At 39.3% G+C, this 21,684-nt stretch overlaps 1 protein-coding gene across 1 annotated transcript; it reads left to right on the top strand.

Moving 5' to 3' along the window:
* The first annotated feature begins 438 nt into the window (after positions 1 to 438).
* Positions 439 to 885, top strand: LOC110914159 (proline-rich extensin-like protein EPR1). Its single transcript, XM_022158971.1, has one exon. The coding sequence runs from the start codon at positions 439 to 441 to the stop codon at positions 883 to 885; it is 447 nt and encodes a 148-aa protein (XP_022014663.1).
* The last annotated feature ends 20,799 nt before the right edge of the window (positions 886 to 21,684 follow it).

Here is a 21,684-nt window from a genome sequence, read left to right as displayed (position 1 = left end):
AATCAAATTCATAAAACCCCCAATCTAGTTAATTTAGTTCTTAGTTAAAAACGCGACACTGACCACAAATTCCCGGTGGATACGATAACCTACTTACGCTATCTACGTAGCTTATTTCGGTTTTTGATTGACCCTAACGATAGTCACCAAAATGGCGCCGTTGCCGGGAATTCGTGCGCTTAGTGTTAGTTTAGTAGTAGTTTTTTTATTGTTTTTGAGAAAATCTAAAAACCCAAAAATATTTCTTTTTGTTTATTATTGTTTTGTTCGGTATTACGCGTTTGTTCTTGTCTACTTGTGTGCAGGTGACCTTTTTGCATGCATACTAGGTTTTCAGGAAGATCTTCACCGCTCTTGTTTGATCCTGAAATTGAAAAGATCGCACGCCAAAATTTGAGTCTTCGTTCAGCCTTGAAAGGAAAAGCAATTCAAACCACAATGAATCCACTAGAAAATCAATCCACCCCACAGCAGCAAACACCACAACAACCACCGATTACTGAGATGCCACCAATGCCACCACCTCCATTTACATTTGAACCACAACAACAAACCCCACCCATTGCACCATCATCAAGGACGACCACCCAACCAACCTCTGCTCCAACTGGAGAATTTCACGTTATTGGTGGACCACTTTACTCTCTAGAAAGCCAACTACCATCACAGCCCAATCCGTTGCGGCCCGTGAATCAACCAAATTTAGTGCCATACCCGAACCGGTCGGGTGCTATGTTTGAGCAAGTGGAAAACAGGGCGAGAACAGAGACATGGGATGACGGATATGGAGATGAAGAGTGGGGGATAAACGAGGGTTATATGGGATATCCAAGTGGTTTTCAAAATCCGGCATTTAACCGTAATCAGCCAATGTATCAGCAATAGAGACAACCGCGGGGAGTAGATGCTTATCAGACCCCGCAACAGGTTCATCGGGCACCGGTTGTGTAACATTTGTGCTCGAAATCATTATGAATAGTTCAATTATCAATAAAACAATGTTATTTGATCCCAATGTTTGTTTGGTTGTGTTTTACATTTTTCATGTTTTGACTTTTGTTCAATTTCAAACTCTACATCGCTTTCTAGAGAATTATACGCAAACTGGTGCGTAAATGTACTCAGTTTAATGCGACAAATACTTGGGAACATCAACAAATACTCAACATACCTTAAATAACCTTTACATAACTTAGAAATAAGTTTTGAAGGCTTTGGTATGGCAAAAACAAGTTAATCCGCTTACAGGGACTAAACTTGACAAACTGCGAAAGTATGCCAATTTGAACTGTAACAAACATTCCGGAACATGTCCATGAGTTAAACATACCATAAATATCCTTTACATAGCTTAGAAATAGGCTTTGAGGGGTTTTGTATGCTAAAACAAACTTTTGGATCATTCAGGGGCTAAAAGTGTCAAAAAGTGCACAAGTTTGCACTTTCGCGCATAACTTACGTTCCGAATACATCCGGACATCCAAAAATTTATGTAAGCATCCTAATATTATGCCTTAGTGTTTGGCATGAGAAAAATCCATTCGTCGCGTCATTTGGATCGTTTTTCGCGCTTATGCGCATTCCGTCGTAATTAACCGAACATCGCGATCGTACGGCCAAACGAACCAACATACGACATATTTTTGAGCATGTTTCATGTCCACAATGTTTAGGCATCATTTTAGGGCCTTAAAGTTGGCTTTACGGGCCTTAGAAGTGCTGAAAATGGCTTAAATACACAACAGGGACCTAAACTGTAAATTCTGCAAGTTATGCAGATCAGACAGGGCCAGGCGGCCCGCATTAGTTTGGCCTGCACCTTGACGCAGGCCGCGTCTGACCTACAGTTGCAGAAACTTGTTTTTCTTGCAAAACTTGGCCTTTCAAACACTCCAAAGGGCAATGCCCTTTCACAATGTGTAGAGTTAGGGTCATTTTGAGCCACCACAACATCTTGACAAGTGTACGCATAAGATCGTGGCACGATATTCAAGAAACGATCCTAACGGCTTTACTTTTCCTATAAATACCCCCCAATTGTGTTAAAACCCACAAAATCTGATCTAAAGCTCTAAGTTGAGGCCTTTGCTTCATACCTGAGCTCCTGGATCGAGATTAGCTTTCGGGGACCCTTCGTAAGTGTTCTTTCGTTCTTTTATTCGCTTTTCGAGTCCGAAAGTCAACGTTTTGTTTGACTTTCTGTGTGACCAACCTATGGTCAACACGAAGTTCATTTGAACTTCGTAACGTGAGCGTGATCACAATGGTTATAGTCCATGACGACTATACCTACTGATTACCACGTTATCTAGGCTCAGTGACGAGTCGTAGTTTCGGCCAAAATGCGCATTCTTGCGTATTTTGTAACCAAACTACTCGTGAGCATCAAAGCCGTTTGTTTTGATGCCAAACCTGTTTTCTAAACTTAGTTAAGCATGTTCTAACATGCTTAGCTCGTCACTTTTAGTATAGTGCTTATATAGGGTCGTAAGGTAAGCGATCTAAACCATCGCTTATACTTTCGAACCCGACCCATTTGGTCGATCATTAGGATCCGACCAAACACATTAGGTGACCATAGCTATAACCTTCCGAGGTTATACCTTATGGCCACGATGTTAGGCGTTCCAAATGCGTTCTACGCGAACGACGCGTTAAGGTAGCATAAGCTACTTAAACGGGTCGTAATGGGCCGTAAGCACTTAGGTTAGGTTTCATTTTAGTATGTAGGCTTTGTTAAACCATATTTCACGAGTCTCCATACTCGTTTGGTTTACGAACCCGCATACTATCCGATCCTTCCGATTTTGGTCCGGTATATTAATATAGCTACCTATTAGGTGCCGTTTGATATCCCGTGATCTCTAGCATTGTGTGATTATTCACAAGGAATTCAAAGCAATCTCAGGTGAGTACATAGAACCCCATTTTCTACTGTTTTACAAACTGTTTTGGGGTGAAACACATGTGCCTACTTGTTACTTTCATGCTTTCCATGTTTTCACATCATAAACCTGCTATGTTCGTTAGTACACTATAGTACATTGTTTTACATTACATTTCATGCTATGTATGCCCATTGTGTGCGTACTTAGCACATTGTTTCACATTACATTTCATGCTATGTATGCCCATTTTGTGCGTACTTAGTACATTGCTTTACATTTACATTTCATGCTATGTATGCCCATTGTGTGCGTACTTAGTACATTGTTTCACATTACATTTCATGCTATTTATGCCCATTGTGTGCATACTTAGTACAATTGTTTACATCACATGCCCTCATTTTGGTATGACATTTGGTTTGTTTAACATGGAACAATACATTCATTAACATTAGCTACGCCATTCGTTAGTAGGTAGTGGTACCATAGGAATTGACAACTCCCGTTCCTGAAATCCTGGGTTTGTTTGGATTGGAAGGAATGACCGAATTCGATATACATAACTTAGATAAACCTTTAATTTGTTTAAGGGTTTATCGCCACAGTCTCAAGGCTTGGATGTATGCATTTTCACAATACCGCATAAATGTTTGTATCAGTATAGCATGCATTGTTCCACAAAACATAACGTTGGTTTAAACCATGTTTTACTTCAATACCTTGTTTTGTGCATTTTACATATGGTTTAGTTGATACATCTCACTTACCATACAAGACATATTTTGGGTACACATTACATGATCTACATTAAACATAAACATTTTGACATTGATATACATACATGGTGGATTACATTGAACATAGACATTTCGATATGGTTTACACAATAACACTTGACAATTGGTTTATACATGAACAATTTACATGGTAGTTGGTTTGGGTAAATGGTTTTAGTAACGTGGCGTATGTAATATGGTACAAACATGGTGGATACACCGCTGGTACTTCCTATATATAAATGCTTGTATAATATTACATATCTTAGCGTTATCTAAATCATTTCAGTTTAGACATATTACGTTTTACACAAATAACATATTCTTCACAAGACATTATTTTTACAAACAACTTATCTTATACAAACTCATTTTACTAGGTTATTCATTTAACCTTACACTTCATTTATACATAACATCTGATCTTATTGTTTTTCATACGATTTACAAAACAAAACAAATTACAAGGTTCATGACTGACTGTTATTAAACATTTTCTTTAAACTCAAGTCATGAATCCCATTTTCACAAAACCTATGTATCTCACAGGCATTTTTATGCTGACGTACCTACTTTCACATGTGTTTTCAGGAGATATCGTGTAGGATGACAATGGTGACACTAGGGCGGACCTGTGCCTTAGAGACTAAAAATAAAGATAGACTAGTTTAATTATGTCACGAACTCTTTGTTTTCCTATTTAAGACAATGTATTACACTTGTTTAATAAATAAAATGTAACTTTGATTTCCATGGTTATGAAACAATTAATTCTCTCCCAACACTCCCCGTCGTTTCCGCCGCGGTTGCATGTTATACGCGGCCGGGGTGTGACAGAAGAGTTGGTATCAGAGCCAATGGTTATAGGGAATTAGGTTATTAGTAATGCTTTGACCTAGACTATAACTTTCTAGGACCCTAACAAAAGTTATCTTGTGTTTAGATTTTTAAAACATGCACTTCACCTATCCTTAGGTGATAACCACAACGGGAACTTCGATTCCGAATCCGCTTTGAAAATTAATCATCTGGTCTAGGATGATTGATTACTAGGTTTTGAACCCTCTGTTATATGGTTTTGAACCCCTTTGAATTTTCAAAAGTCTCGTCAAAGTTTTGGGCTTTAATAGTGTGAACACGTGCGAACTGGAAGAGTGAATGCCTGTACTCTGAGTTTTCTGTCTAAGGCTAGAGTGTTCGTACAAATCCACATAATCGGACCAGTCACTCTTACCTGGGAACTCTTGGGGTGAGTGTTCACTTATAGACGAGCATGTCTTCTCAATGCATTATTATCGACCCATTTACTTTGATTAAAACATTGTGTGTCGCTTGTTTGCTTAGCGATGCATAACCACCATCTTTGCTTTTGTTGATTTTGTTTCATCTCATTCTCTTCATCCAATCATCTCACTCGTTTCCTTTCATGTTTTCCCCTTTTAGAATGCCTCCTCGACGCGAACACCAGATAGCAACTGCCGAGCTGGCAGAAATTATTGCGCAGCAGATGGCTGCTCAATTCCTAAATCTCTTTGCTCAATGGAACCAAGCCAACAACAACAACAACAATGGTACATGCAATTTCAAGAATTTTAACTCGGCTAAACCACTCAAGTTTAGTGGTTCTGAGGGAGCAACTGGGCTTCTTCAATGGTTCGAGAGCATTGAGAATACTTTTCGCCACGTTCAGTGTCCGGATAATCGCAAGGTCGAGTTTTATTCGAGCGTGTTTCAGAAGAGGGCCCTTACATGGTGGAATGGGGTAATGAGAGACCGTGGTGCAGATGTTGCTCTAGCACAGACATGGGCTGAACTGAGAGCTCTTATGATGAGGGAGTTTTGTCCTCGTCATGAGCAACGAGCGTAGGAGAAAGAGTTTGATGATTTGAAGCAAGATAGTGGCGAGCACAGGGCATATACTGATAGGTTTGAGGAGTTGAGTCTGCTTTGCCCGACTATGGTTGCCCCACTCGACAAGGCCATCGAAAGGTACATCGACGGCCTGCCTGACTCGGTACAAGACATTATTACTGGTAGCAACCCTACCACAATCCGTCAGGCAATCGAGTTATCAGCGACACTGACTGAGTCGCAGATTCGAAAGAATAAATTACACAGGAAGGGTGACAAGGGCAAGAAACAGTCGTCTGACAAAGAAGATAGCAAGAAAGGTCAAAAAAAGAGTGGAAAGGATTCTGGTTCATCAAAAAGGGCAAAGAAGCGTAAGGCTTCCCAAAACTATGCTGTCACTGCCCAAGCTAACCAGGCAGCTTCCAACCAACCCACACAGCCTCCAGCAAAGAAGCCCTATTCAGGAAGTGCACCTTTGTGCAATCGATGCAACAGCCACCATCAGCCGCAACATCAGTGCCGTTTCTGTACTAACTGTGGGAAGTCAGGTCATCTTGCCGATGTTTGTCGGTTTGCTCAAAATCGCGCAGTTCAGAACCCTGCTCAACAAGTTGCTCAGCCTCCTGCTCAGCAACAGGGTCAAGCTGCACGATCACAATACCCACCAGGTGCTTGTTATAACTGTGGGGATCTGACCCATTACAGAAACCGGTGCCCAAGGCTAGCCAACCAGAACCAGAATGCAAACCAGAATCAGGCTCAGGCTCGAGGGCGAGTCTTCAACATGAATGCTCAAGAGGCACAAGCAGACAATGAAGTGGTGAACGGCACGTTCTTTATTAATAATCAGCCTGCATCTGTTCTTTTTGATTCGGGTGCCGACAAGAGTTTTGTGTCATTGTCTTTTGAGCCAATGCTTCGCGTGTCTAGAACGAAACTAGGTAAACCTTTGACAATAGAGGTTGCCAGTGGTGAACCCATTGTTCTTAATTCTGTTCTACGCAACTGCCAATTGAACCTTAACGACCATATTTTTCCTATTGACCTCACGCCAATGCAACTTGGAAGCTTCGACGTTATAGTGGGTATGGATTGGTTATCTAAGCATCGCGCAGAGATAGTTTCTTCTGAGAAGATTGTTCGTGTGCCGCTGTCGACAGGCGAGATCCTACAGGTTCGTGGTGAGAGGCCTGCCGGTGGTCTCAAACTCATGTCTTGTTTTAAAGCACGGAAGTATCTACGGAAGAACTATGTGGCTTTCTTAGCACATGTTACAGCAGATAAAGGCAAGGGTAAGTCTATTTCAGATATTCCTGTCGTTCGGGATTATTCTGAAGTTTTTCCTGAAGAGTTACCTGGTCTACCTCCAGCACGCCAAGTCGAGTTCCGTATTGATCTCGTACCTGGTTCAAATCCCATTGCCAGAGCTCCACACCGTCTTGCACCGTCTGAGATGCAAGAATTATCTAAACAGCTTCAGGAACTCTCCGACAAAGGTTTTATCCGTCCTAGCTTTTCACCTTGGGGTGCTCCCGTTCTCTTTGTAAAGAAGAAGGATGGATCTTTTAGGATGTGTATCGATTATCGTGAGCTTAACAAGCTCACCATCAAGAATCGATATCCCCTACCTCGCATTGATGATCTCTTTGATCAATTGCAAGGCGCTTCTTAGTTTTCAAAGATTGATCTTCGATCTGGATATCATCAGCTTCGTGTGCATGAAGAAGATATTCCCAAGACAGCGTTCCGCACTCGCTACGGGCATTATGAGTTCACAGTCATGCCATTCGGTTTGACTAATGCTCCTGCCGTTTTCATGGACTTGATGAATAGGGCCTGCAAGCCTTATTTGGATAAGTTCATCATCGTTTTCATTAATGACATCTTAATATATTCTAAGACGCGAGCTGATCATGAGCAACATCTTCGTCTTACTTTGGAACTCCTAAAGAAAGAGCAACTTTTCGCCAAATTCTCCAAGTGTGAATTCTGGCTTAAAGAGGTTCAATTCTTAGGACATATTGCCAACGAACAAGGTATTCATGTAGATCCCTCCAAGATCAGTGCGATTAAGGATTGGGATACACCTACTACTCCTACTGAAGTTCGTTCTTTTCTTGGTCTAGCGGGTTATTACCGTCGCTTCATAGAAAATTTCTCGAAGATTGCAGTTCCTCTAACTGCTCTAACTCAGAAGAACAAACCCTTTGATTGGGGATTCAAGCAAGAGGAAGCGTTTCTGACTTTGAAACAAAAACTTTGCGACGCGCCTGTCCTAACCTTGCCTGAGGGCAATGATGATTTCTTCGTTTATTGCGATGCATCTAAATTAGGTCTTGGCTGTGTCCTGATGCAAAGAAACAAAGTCATAGCATACGCATCACGGCAGTTGAAGATACATGAGAAGAACTACACCACTCATGATCTTGAGTTGGAAGATACATGAGAAGAACTACACCACTCATGATCTTGAGTTGGGTGCTGTTGTCTTCGCTCTTAAGATCTGGAGACACTATTTGTACGGTACAAAATGTATGGTTTTCACGGACCACAAAAGTCTTCAGCATATCTTCAATCAGAAAGAGCTCAACATGAGGCAACGACGTTGGGTTGAACTTCTAAACGACTATGACTGCGAAATTCGCTACCATCCTGGAAAGGCGAATGTCGTGGCCGATGCTTTGAGTCGCAAGGAACATACTAAGCTTCATTGTGTTCGTGTCCAATCTGTTATTCAAGCTCAATCCGATATCCAAGCCCGTATTTCTCAGGCTTAACAATCTTGTGTTTCACAAGGTTTGATGGATAAGGAATTTCCTTATCACATAACACCTGCTCTAGAATTAAAGGACAATGGATCATATTACTTCATGGACCGTTTGTGGGTCCCGAGCCAAGATAATCTTCATACCCTGCTTATGGATGAAGCCCATAAGTCTCGTTATTCTATTCATCCTGGCTCAGATAAGATGTATAAGGATCTTCGTATTCAGTATTGGTGGCCTGGTATGAAGAAAGACATTGCCTTATACGTATCCAAGTGCCTTACTTGTCTTAAGGTTAAGGCTGAACATCAGCGTCCTTCTGGTTTATTGGAACAACTAGAGATCCCAGTTTAGAAATGGGAAAATATTACTATGGATCTCATTACTAAACTCCCGCGCACAAAGAAAGGTCACGATGCCATCTGGGTAGTTGTTGATCGTCTTACCAAATCAGCGCATTTCTTGCCAATCCGTGAGGATTTTTCGGCTGACAAACTTGCTCAAATTTACGTGGATGAAACTGTAGCTCGACATGGTGTTCCTTTGAACATCATTTCTGACAGAGATGCTCGTTTCACTTCTCATTTTTGGAGAACCATGCAATCTGCTATGGGGTCCCAACTTAATCTGAGCACAGCTTATCATCCGCAAACGGATGGTCAATCTGAAAGAACAATCCAGACACTGGAGGATATGCTTAGAGCTTCTGTGATCAATTTTGGTGGTAGTTGGGATTCACATCTTCCATTGATTGAATTATCCTACAACAACAGTTATCACTCTAGCATCAACATGGCTCCTTTCGAGGCTCTCTATGGTCGAAAGTGTCGATCACCAGTCTGCTGGAATGAGATCGGCGAGGCTCAACTTACTGGACCTGCCCTCATTTTAGAGACAACAGATAAGGTAAAGAAAGTTCGTGATAACCTTCAGACAGCTAGAAGCCGTCAAAAGAGTTACGCGGACCTAAAACGCAAGCCCTTGGATTTTCAAGTCGGTGATCGTGTATTACTTAAGGTCTCACCTTGGAAAGGTGTGATCAGATTTGGAAAGAAAGGAAAACTTGCACCTAGATACGTTGGACCATTCAAGATCGTCGAAAGAATTGGTAAGGTAGCCTACAAACTTGAGTTACCTCCTGAACTCGGAAATGTTCATCCAACCTTTCACGTGTCCAATCTCAAGAGGTGTTTAGCTGATGAGAACCTCCACATACCGCTTGACGAAATTCGTGTTGACAAAACACTGAAATTTGTTGAGAAACCGGTAGAAATCATGGAACGTGAAGTCAAGTGGCTTAAACGCAAGCGCATTCCTTTGGTCAAGGTTCGCTAGGAATCTAAATGTGGACCCGAGTTTACTTGGGAACGTGAAGATCAAATGAAGGCGAAATATCCACATCTTTTTCCACGAGTTTCCTCTAAATAAATTTCGGGACGAAATTTCCACAAGTAGGGGAGACAGTAACATTTGTGCTTGAAATCATTATGAACAGTTCAATTATCAATAAAACAATGTTATTTGATCCCAATGTTTGTTTGGTTGTGTTTTACATTTTTCATGTTTTGACTTTTGTTCAATTTCAAACTCTACATCGCTTTCTAGAGAATTATACGCAAACTGGTGCGTAAACGTACTCAGTTTAATGCGAAAAATACTTCGGAACATCAACATATACTCAACATACCTTAAATAACCTTTACATAACTTAGAAATAAGTTTTGAAGGCTTTGGTATGGCAAAAACAAGTTAATCCGCTTACAGGGACTAAACTTGACAAACTGCGAAAGTATGCCAATTTGAACTGTAACAAACATTCCGGAACATGTCCATGAGTTAAACATACCATAAATATCCTTTACATAGCTTAGAAATAGGCTTTGAGGGGTTTTGTATGCTAAAACAAACTTTTGGATCATTCAGGGGCTAAAAGTGTCAAAACGTGCACAAGTTTGCACTTTCGCGCATAACTTACGTTCTGAATACATCCGGACATCCAAAAATTTATGTAAGCATCCTAATATTATGCCTTAGTGTTTGGCATGAGAAAAATCCATTCGTCGCGTCACTTGGATCGTTTTTCGCGCTTATGCGCATTCCGTCGTAATTAACCGAACATCGCGATCGTACGGCCAAACGAACCAACATCCGACATATTTTTGAGCATGTTTCATGTCCACAATGTTTAGGCATCATTTTAGGGCCTTAAAGTTGGCTTTACGGGCCTTAGAAGTGCTGAAAATGGCTTAAATACACAACAACGACCTAAACTGTAAATTCTGCAAGTTGTGTAGATCAGACAGGGCCAGGCGGCCCGCATTAGTTTGGCCTGCACCTTGACGCGGGCCGCGTCAGACCTACAGTTGCAGAAACTTGTTTTTCTTGCAAAACTTGGCCTTTCAAACACTCCAAAGGGCAATTCCCTTTCACAATCTGTAGAGTTAGGGTCATTTTGAGCCACCACAACATCTTGACAAGTGTACGCATAAGATCGTGGCACGATATTCAAGAAACGATCCTAACGGCTTTACTTTTCCTATAAATACCCCCCCCCCCCCCAATTGTGTTAAAACCCACAAAATCTGATCTAAAGCTCTAAGTTGAGGCCTTTGCTTCATACCTGAGCTCCTGGATCGAGATTAGCTTTCGGGGACCCTTCGTAAGTGTTCTTTCGTTCTTTTATTCGCTTTTCGAGTCCGAAAGTCAACGTTTTGTTTGACTTTCTGCGTGACCAGCCTATGGTCAACACAAAGTTCATTTGAACTTCGTAATGTGAGCATGATCACGATGGTTATAGTCCATGGCGACTATACCTACTGATTACCACGTTATCTAGGCTCAGTGACGAGTCGTAGTTTCGGCCAAAATGCGCATTCTTGCGTATTTTGTAACCAAACTACTCGTGAGCATCAAAGCCATTTGTTTTGATGCCAAACCTATTTTCTAAACTTAGTTAAGCATGTTCTAACATGCTTAGCTCGTCACTTTTAGTATAGTGCTTATATAGGGTCGTAAGGTAAGCGATCTAAACCATCGCTTATACTTTCGAACCCGACCCATTTGGTCGATCATTAGGATCCGACCAAACACATTAGGTGACAATAGCTATAACCTTCCGAGGTTATACCTTATGGCCACGATATTAGGCGTTCCAAATGCGTTCTACGCGAACGACGCGTTAAGGTAGCATAAGCTACCTAAACGGGTCGTAATGGGCCGTAAGCACTTCGGTTAGGTTTCATTTTAGTATGTAGGCTTTGTTAAACCATATTTCACGAGTCTCTATACTCGTTTGGTTTACGAACCCGCATACTATCCGATCCTTCCGATTTTGGTCCGGTATATTAATATAGCTACCTATTAGGTGCCGTTTGATATCCCGTGATCTCTAGCATTGTGTGATTATTACACAAGGAATTCAAAGCAATCTCAGGTGAGTACATAGAACCCCATTTTCTACTGTTTTACAAACTGTTTTGGGGTGAAACACATGTGCCTACTTGTTACTTTCATGCTTTCCATGTTTTCACATCATAAACCTGCTATGTTTGTTAGTACATTATAGTACATTGTTTTACATTACATTTCATGCTATCTATGCCCATTGTGTGCGTACTTAGCACATTGTTTCACATTACATTTCATGCTATGTATGCCCATTGTGTGCGTACTTAGTACATTGCTTTACATTTACATTTCATGCTATGTATGCCCATTGTGTGCGTACTTAGTACATTGTTTCACATTACATTTCATGCTATTTATGCCCATTGTGTGCATACTTAGTACAATTGTTTACATCACATGCCTTCATTTTGGTATGACATTTGGTTTGTTTAACATGGAACAATACATTCATTAACACTAGCTACGCCATTCGTTAGTAGGTAGTGGTACCATAGGAATTGACAACTCCGTTCCTGAAATCCTGGGTTTGTTTGGATTGGAAGGAATGACCGAATTCGATATACATAACTTAGATAAACCTTTAATTTGTTTAAGGGTTTATCGCCACAGTCTCAAGGCTTGGATGTATGCATTTTCACAATACCGCATAAATGTTTGTATCAGTATAGCATGCATTGTTCCATAAAACATAACGTTGGTTTAAACCATGTTTTATTTCAATACCTTGTTTTGTGCATTTTACATATGGTTTAGTTGATACATCTCACTTACCATACAAGACATATTTTGGGTACACATTACATGATCTACATTAAACATAAACATTTTGACATTGATATACATACATGGTGGATTACATTGAACATAGACATTTCGATATGGTTTACACAATAACACTTGACAATTGGTTTATACATGAACAATTTACATGGTAGTTGGTTTGGGTAAATGGTTTGAGTAACGTGGCGTATGTAATATGGTACAAACATGGTGGATACGCCGCTGGTACTTCCTATATATAAATGCTTGTATAATATTACATATCTTAGCGTTATCTAAATCATTTCAGTTTAGACATATTACGTTTTACACAAATAACATATTCTTCACAAGACATTATTTTTACAAACAACTTATCTTATACAAACTCATTTTACTAGGTTATTCATTTAACCTTACACTTCATTTATACATAACATCTGATCTTATCATTTTTCATACGATTTACAAAACAAAACAAATTACAAGGTTCATGACTGACTGTTATTAAACATTTTCTTTAAACTTAAGTCATGAATCCCATTTTAACAAAACCTATGTATCTCACAGGCATTTTTATGCTAACGTACCTACTTTCACATGTGTTTTCAGGAGCTATCGTGTAGGATGACAATGGTGACACTAGGGCGGACCTGTGCCTTAGAGACTAAAAATAAAGATAGACTAGTTTAATTATGTCACGAACTCTTTGTTTTCCTGTTTAAGACAATGTATTACGCTTCTTTAATAAATAAAATGTAACTTTGATTTCCATTGTTATGAAACAATTAATTCTGTCCCAATACTCCCCGGCGTTTCCACCGCGGTTGCATGTTATACGCGGCCGGGGTGTGACAGGTTGCGCCTCGTCAAAGGCAAGGAGTCCCTCGATTTCCGGATCTGAATATTCGAGGGGCCGAGAGCCACTTCAGACCAGAGATTGCGGAGCATGCATCACCGATAGTGATGCCGGTCGCGCCGGGTAATGCGGACCGTTCTTTTGAAGCAAAACCACACATTCTGAACGTGCTACCTACCTTTCACGGGAATGGTATTGAGGAGCCATATGCACATACTGCGGATTTTGAGGTAGTTTGTAGTATGATTGGTGGACACGGGTTCTCTGCGGATCAGGTGAAGTTAGTGTTGTTTCAGTTTTCATTAAAGGATGCTGCAAGGGATCGGTTTACATCCTTGACATATGCTAGTATTCACACATGGCAAGAGCTACAGAACAATTCTTGGAAGAATACTATACCCCGCAAAGAACAAATTCGGGGAGAGCAGCGATTAGAGAGTTCCAACAGTTACCGGGTGAGCTTCTTTACGAGTCTTGGAAACAGTTCAATCAATTGATCCGTAATTGTCCTCACCATGGTATTCAAAGATGGGAATTAATTGCTGCATTCCATGATGGGATTTCAAATGAAGATAGACGACACATTAAGGCTACCACCGGGGGTACCTTTTTGAGGAATCTGGATGTGGATTGGGACTATTTAGACACCGTAGCAGCAGATTCAAAAAGGCAAGCCCAATCGGATGGAGGAAAGAAGTATCCGGTTTCTACATCAGCTAGTACGGGAACATCTACTGCTAGGGTGTAACGCCCAAAACTCGAATTTTAATTGACTAGTATGTTTCTTTATGTAATATCATAAAATAAAATAACCGAGCTATTTAACTAAGTTAAATAGTTAGTCAAGTAAATAGAGAATGCAACTTAGTGTCTTTGATGACAAAAGAATAAACAAGAAGGGCTAAAGGTGGGAAATTGAGTTTAAGTTTTATATAAACTAGGAAATCAGTATTTGTGTTTGTGTTGGAGGTGGGTATCGACACCCACAAGAAGAACAAGAAGGAAGAACCTCAAAATCAGCCATTTTGCCCAAATTAAAGAAAGGATTGAGCTGAATCTATTGCATGGGATGAAATTTCCTATCATCTAAGCCTAACAAACATGTGGTAAGTTATAATTCTTGATTTGGTGATTTTCTATGAAACGGGTGTATGATTAATCCGTGAAATTGTATGAAATTGAGCATGAAAATATGTTAGAATCACCATATGGAACACGATTTATGCAAGTTTTAGGTGTCATTTGATGATTAGAAGTGAAACCCATTTCATGAGTGTGAAGATGATGATCATGATGAACATGTAGATGTTATATTGTAATTTTGTGATGCATGAGGTGTTATATGATAGATAAACTTGATGTAGATTTGATGATTATGTGATTTTGCTTGAATGTGATGGTTCATAAGATGAAATTGGGAAAAACATGCTTAAACCACTTGTACATTATGCTTAGAAAGTGATATGCACACCAAGTGTTTGATGAAATGCTTATATGAAAATGATAAGTGAAATTGTATGCTAACCATGGATGAATATAGGTAGAATGAGATAATAATGTAATGGATAATACATTAGCATAAGGAATGTGTTTTAGATGGAATGTAATTGGGAAATTAGTTGATAAAATGATTTAATAAGAGACATGCATTGGAAAATTGTACTACAAGCCTTGAAGGTGTGATGCACAATGTATGTGGGGTTAAGTGTTTGATCATGATTAGTAAATGATCATGTACTAAAAATGAAGCGCAAGAACTTACAAGCAAGTAAAAATGGTAGAGTTATGTAAATGAGCTAACTTTGAATGTGATGGTCAATTTGTAGGATTATGAAGAATTAGTATATGTAGAATTGACTAAGTGATATTATATACACATAACTAGGTGATCGTGAGCTATGTGTACCATCCCATGAGTATGAAATGCATACGAAATATTGTTGTGGTATACTTTATTAAGAATAGACTCTTATTTACAAATTGAAAGTATATATGTAAGTTGCACCGTTGACTTTTCAAAGTCAACAGTTTATGAATGTAATGGTTGGGCTTTTGGACACAATTATAAGAGTAGAGAATTAGTATGTTATGTACTAAATGATTTACGTATATGTGTGATGGTAATCTAGTTGCGTGAGAATTGAATGAGGTAATTATTAATTTACGTTTCATGTATGTGAAAATGTGACTAATGCAAGTCAAATGTGAACTATGCAAATGGTATGCTCGTAATCAAGTACATTGGTGTGTGCTAACTAGAAAGTGTTGATGATAACATGAAAGTGTAGGGGGCCATGTCAACATAGATACGAGCATGGAAGGATAACGGATGCAAATATGGATGCTAAGGTAAGTGATTTATGGAATCGCTTTTCATGTTATTGAAGTATAGTTATGTACTAGTTATATCAACATGATAATTGAATTCAAGTAAGGTTTTACATATATGGTAGTGGTGAATGATATATAAATGAAATAATGTGGACATAAGATGTAAGGAAAGGAAAACAAGATTTAAGTTTGAAGTGCTTGAATCCTTTAGCTGGTCACAATACGTTTACACATAGAAATTTATAACGGGCGCATAAACTTCATGATTTAAGCCCGAGTATTAGGGGACATTCATGGTTATGAAGCTAGTATGAAATTGATAGTAATTACACAAGTTTGTGGACTAAAGCATGAACGGGTCAAATAAGTGAAAACGAGTATATAAAGCTGAGAGTCTTAAGTTAATATTTCCCTTAACCCGGATGTTAGATTTCCAGTTTACATGATAGAATATCAATTTACGATCATTGAGGAAGAAACCGGAGGTTAAACGGATAAACGGTTTAAAAGTTACGCAAGTTTTAGCGTTAACGGACGACGAAACGGATCTGCAGAAAAACATAGTTTAGAGGGGCCATCGCCGACACCCTCTCTAGCCTCCGGTTTTGGCTGACGCCTTATTTCACTGCTTACGGGATTGTTTCCGACGCGAAGAACTAAGGGTCGTCGCCGATGCCCTTAGGGCCGTCGCCGACGCCCTCCCCATTGTTTAGAAGGCTGAAAATTTTATTTTAAGTTGATGTACTTATCGTAAGCTTCGGTATTCTAACCGTGGTCTGCGGCGGGCTTCCCAAACATGATTTCGAGTGTTTCCTTGACATTTATCAGTTATAAATCCAAGTCTAAGCCCCATGTAATCAATGTAAGAGTATGATAGACGTATGTATTAAAGTTTGACATGTATTACATATAAATGGTATACAAGAACGTGTTTGAAACACGTAGGTATGATTACATGACGGTAGGTATGATTGAATGTATATAGGTATGTAGGTGTGTAGGTGTGTAGTTGTGTATGAATGTAAGCTTGTACGTGTGTAAGTATGTGCGAATGTATGATTGAAATACATTTGAGAATTAACTTTACTAACAATGCACTTGAGTTTGGAATATAATGCAGGAATGAGAACGTTGGATTCCTACGAAATTGAAGCCGAACTCGGAACAAGAGACTTCGAGAGAATAGTCGAATGAATCGAAGTTTATATCGTCAAATGTTATATGATTCTTAATCGTGTGAGAATAGTGTCGTATGAGGTAGTCAATGACTAATGGTTAATTTGTATGTGATGTCCACAGGTACTGCACGGATCCCTCTACCACTAGCGAAGTGAAGTTGTCATGGACCGGGCTGAGAGCAAAGATTGTAAGGGAGATAAAAGTCACATACTTGGTTTAAATTTGTCATCAAGCTTGACATAATGTAACATTGTGAACCCTTTAAAATGAATGAATTACAAATTGTAATTGAGTCTTCATGTATTTATTATGGCTTTTTAAGAAAGAAATTTTTGGGCACGAATCTCCGCTGCGAATTTTGTCAAATATGAATTAGGGTCTTACAAGTTGGTATCAGAGCCCTGGTTTGAGTGAAATCAAGTATGAGGAGGCAAATACTTGAACTCAAACCTGCGTGCTCTTGTAACCAGGAACCCGTACAATCCAAGACTCGATCAAGAGCTAACGGTGAAAGCGAATGTGAGTATGTACTTAAGTATGTATTTAAAAACTAACAGTATGTTATGTGTAAGGTAAGGATAATTGTTTGGGAGGGGATGATTCGTGAATGCGGTCTAGGACCGGCACCAAGGCATGTAATAAGACCATTGCCCAGGTACGTAAATTTAACATGTGAGTGCATGTAATGGTAAAGCCTAATAAGTGAATAAAAATTTTAAATAAAGGATAGTAATGGAATAGAAATGAGGTTTTGGAATGTAAAATGCGCCGAAACTTAATTCTTCGGACATAAGGTGATGATTACATGAGGGCACGAAACTAGTATGTGGATTGCGTACCTGGCCAGTACGCAAGAAATATATGACGTTCGTGAGTCCGTGATAATTGTTGCAGGTATGTCTGAAAGGATTGAGTATTGGGTGGACGTGTGGGTGAGAATTATAAGACTCTTAAGAAAATTTAAAGCAACTCATATAAATGGAACGAACGAATGATATGTTTGAACCCGCGAGACGGATTCAAACATAGAAGTAATGGTATGTACGAATGATATGTTTGAACCCACGAGATGGATTCAAACATAGAAGTAATGGTATGTATGAATAATATGTTTGAACACGCGAGACAGATTCAAACATAGAAGTAATGGTATCTACGAATGATATGTTTGAACCCGCGAGATGGATTCAAACATAGAAGTAATGGTGTGTACGAATGACATGTTAAAATCCGCGAGACGGGTTCGAAGCATAGAAGGAATGAGAAGGTATGAATGATGTGTTTGAATCTGCGAGACGAATTCAAAACATAGAAAGGAATGGAAGGTGGAATGAAAAGCCCAAATTCGTAAGTAAATGCGGACCGAAGAAGTAAATATTCTTAAGGCAAATTTTAACCAAGTTATGTTCTTTTTTTATGAGAGCTTATAGCTCGACTAGGAAGGGAGGCGTCAGAACTGGGAATTTGGTAAGCATAGGTCAGAATTTATTTATGACTGGAATTGTGAAAGGTCAAACAAAGTAAATTGATAGATATTTAAGCAAGTAATAGCAAGATATCATGAGGTAGTTGACTTGTCAAGTAGATAAAACTGATAAAAGCTAATGCAGTAGCAAGAAACTTTAGGCAATGGCCACCATTGGGTGTCAGCCCAATGGTCACCAGCCCGCATTCTAACCCGAAGGTTGTGGGTTCGAGTCTTGCTCGTTCCCAATGCCCCTACGGTAGCGGATTTACCCCCAGACTCAGGCTTGCTGGGTGGCGGTCTGCGAGGTGGGATCACCTCGGCAGTTGGGAGGACCGTGGAATATCCCCCCCCCCCAACTTTAGGCAAAAGAAATAAGCTCTAAAATAAGTTATGTGCTAGACATATTGTTAATTGGCTTTTGGGAGTCGGGATGAATGACGTCTACGACTAAGACAAATGATTTAAGTAGGGGCGGAAACGGGTAAAAATCTTGCAAATTAATAATAAAATGAGGAAATGAAGCCTTTGCAAGTACGCAAGAATGGAAAGGAAAATTATGAACGTATACTCTAATACGACTATGATAAGTAAGAAGTACCGGGTTGACCTTAAGGAGACAAACTGCAAAAGTTGACAAATAAGTTAGAGATCTGAGAAAGAATGGTTATGGATTGACCCGTCATGAGTGGGTCAACCGACGGAAGAGACTTGTTAGGTAATGGTCATGTATTGACCCGCTTAAACAGGTTGAACGTACTAATGTTTTGAAAAAGAAATCAAGAAAGAATTAATATATAAATAAGGAGATGCAATAAACATTATGTCTGAACAAAGTTGAATGTAACTGTGGAAATTCTGATAGATTATACAAGACAGTAAGTATCGTTGGAAATACTAACTTGATGCTAGGCGTGTTGGCCATGTTCATTTAAACAAGACAATGTTGAAAGAACGCACATAAGTGGAAGCTTAACAAAGGAACAAATACAATCAACCCAGGTATTGCATGACTCACAATGAATTGGGTCGATTCGGGTCACAGGCAATTGGATTATGCAATGGAAACAAGGTAAGTAAAACGATTAGCTTGCGATTATAGGTGAGAATTGGTATGACAAATATTTATGGTATGCGTATAATGATACGTTGACCTTCATATGAATATGAAAGTAAATAGAAGGGACGTTAGTGACGGGATCTAGGATATGCTCATGGTGAACAGAATGAAATATTGTATATGATATATTAATAGAATGAAATAAGTGAATTTAATTTAAATAAGTAAAAAAGATAAATGTATTATGTTTAATTAAGAAAGATAGAAACAAACTGTATACTTAACTCTGTACAAGCAATGTTGTGCTCTTTGAATGAATCCGATGAATGAACCGCTAGTGATGGCAAATGCTAGACACTAGCATTCAAAAGTGAAAATGACACTAATAAGAGCTCTGGATAAGTTTCTGACCTTTTATGTGAATGTGAAGGTCAAATTTGCTTAATCTAAGAAGGTAGGGACAATGCGTACAATTACATTTAATTATGAGTAAAAAAATTAGCCAAGATCTTGAATGTATTCATTTTGTATTACGCACTCTGAATGGGTACAAAGAAAAAGGTAAGAGTGAGAATGAGTAAGGTTTCGGGGACGAAACCTCTTTTAAGGAGGGTAGACATGTAACGCCCCAGAACTCGAATTTTAATTGACTAGTATGTTTCTTTATGTAATATCATAAAATAAAATAACCGAGCTATTTAACTAAGTTAAATAGTTAGTCAAGTAAATAGAGAATGGAACTTAGAGCCTTTGATGGCAAAAGAATAAGAAGGGCTAAAGGTGGGAAATTGAGTTTAAGTTTTATATAAACTAGGAAATCAGTATTTGTGTTTGTGTTGGAGGTGGGTAGGGTATCGACACCCACAAGAAGAATAAGAAGGAAGAACCTCAAAATCAGCCATTTTGCCTAAATTAAAGAAAGGATTGAGCTGAATCTATTGCATGGGATGAAATTTCTTATCATCCAAGCCTAACAAACATGTGGTAAGTTATAATTCTTGATTTGGTGATTTTCTATGAAACGGGTGTATGATTAATCCGTGAAATTGTATGAAGAGAAAAATGCCCGGATAGTCCCTGTGGTTTCACCTTTTTTCACCTATAGTCCCCAACTTTCTAAAATTACCTGAATAGTCCCCAAGTTTTCATTTTTTGTTCCCGGATAGTCCCTGGGTCTAACTTCAGTTTGTTTTCTCTGTTAAGAGGGTGTGAAATGACAAAAATACCCTTTCCTTAAAAAGAGCAAACCACAGGGACTATTCCTTAAAAATCTAATAAATAAAATAATTTAATTAAATAAAGCCTTGGTCCCACACCCATTCCTTCTCCTTCACAAAACCTGCAATCTCTAACCTTCTTCCCCAACCTCTTCCATATCTCCACTCTCCAGCCACCTCCGATCTCCTCCACCATTCCCCACCATGCTTCCACCATCACTTTTCACCTCCGTTGTATACCGTCCACCCCCACCTTCCCGTCCAAAGCCCCTCACCGTTGTACCACCACCACGGCACCACTCCACCTTTGTCATCCTCCACCTGCAATTCACCAGATGACCATCTCCTCTTGTCACCACCAACATCAAACACCGCCGTCTAGCTCCCACTAATCACACCCTGCAATTCTGCCGTCAACTCCACCAATTGCGGCCTCACCCGCCTTCTCAAACCCTCTTCAGTCTCCTTCCTTTTCACAAGATCACTTTCCACCACCACCACCGCCATCATCTCCGAACACCCTAATTTCTCAGATCCAAAACCTTCCCGTGGGTGTTTATGGGCTGCCCTAATTTCTCAGATCTGTTTTTAAACTGTGCCGTTTCAGAGATACAAAAATGGTGGTTCAGTCAATAATAATAACAAGCTTTCGAGAAAAAGGAACAGAGAATAAGGATCCATGTAGGATATGCATTCGTTTTTTAATCCATGTTTAATCCATTTTATTGATTTAGCCTAATTGGAATATGGTGTTTGATGGTTATGTACCTGATTTTGTTATTTGAATATATTTGATTTTAGTATTAGATGGTACTTTGTTAATTTTGACTTTCTAGGTGAACTATAACGACTTGTTAATATTAGGGCAGTCCAGAAACACCCATTGGTGGAGTTGACGACATAATTGCAGGGTGAAAGTGGTTGCAGGAGGTGGTTATAGTGGAGGTGGGTGGTGATAGGGTGGTTGCATGTGGTGGAAGAAGAGGTGAGGATGGGGAAGGGCCCACAAGGCTTTATTTTAATTAAATTGTTTTAGTTAATGGTGGGGCCCATTAAATTCTAAATGTTTAATTAAGATTATATTTTAGTGTTTAATTTTTATTTTTTTAGTAAGGGTATTTTTGTC

Source organism: Helianthus annuus, chromosome 15 (genome assembly GCF_002127325.2).
Source record: "Helianthus annuus cultivar XRQ/B chromosome 15, HanXRQr2.0-SUNRISE, whole genome shotgun sequence".
NCBI classification, from domain to species: Eukaryota; Viridiplantae; Streptophyta; class Magnoliopsida; order Asterales; family Asteraceae; genus Helianthus; species Helianthus annuus.
This window is presented reverse-complemented; position numbering and strand designations above follow the sequence as displayed.

Coding starts and splice junctions, on each gene's coding strand:
- LOC110914159 (XM_022158971.1), top strand. CDS start 439: ATGAATCCACTAGAAAATCAATCCACCCCACAGCAGCAAACACCACAA.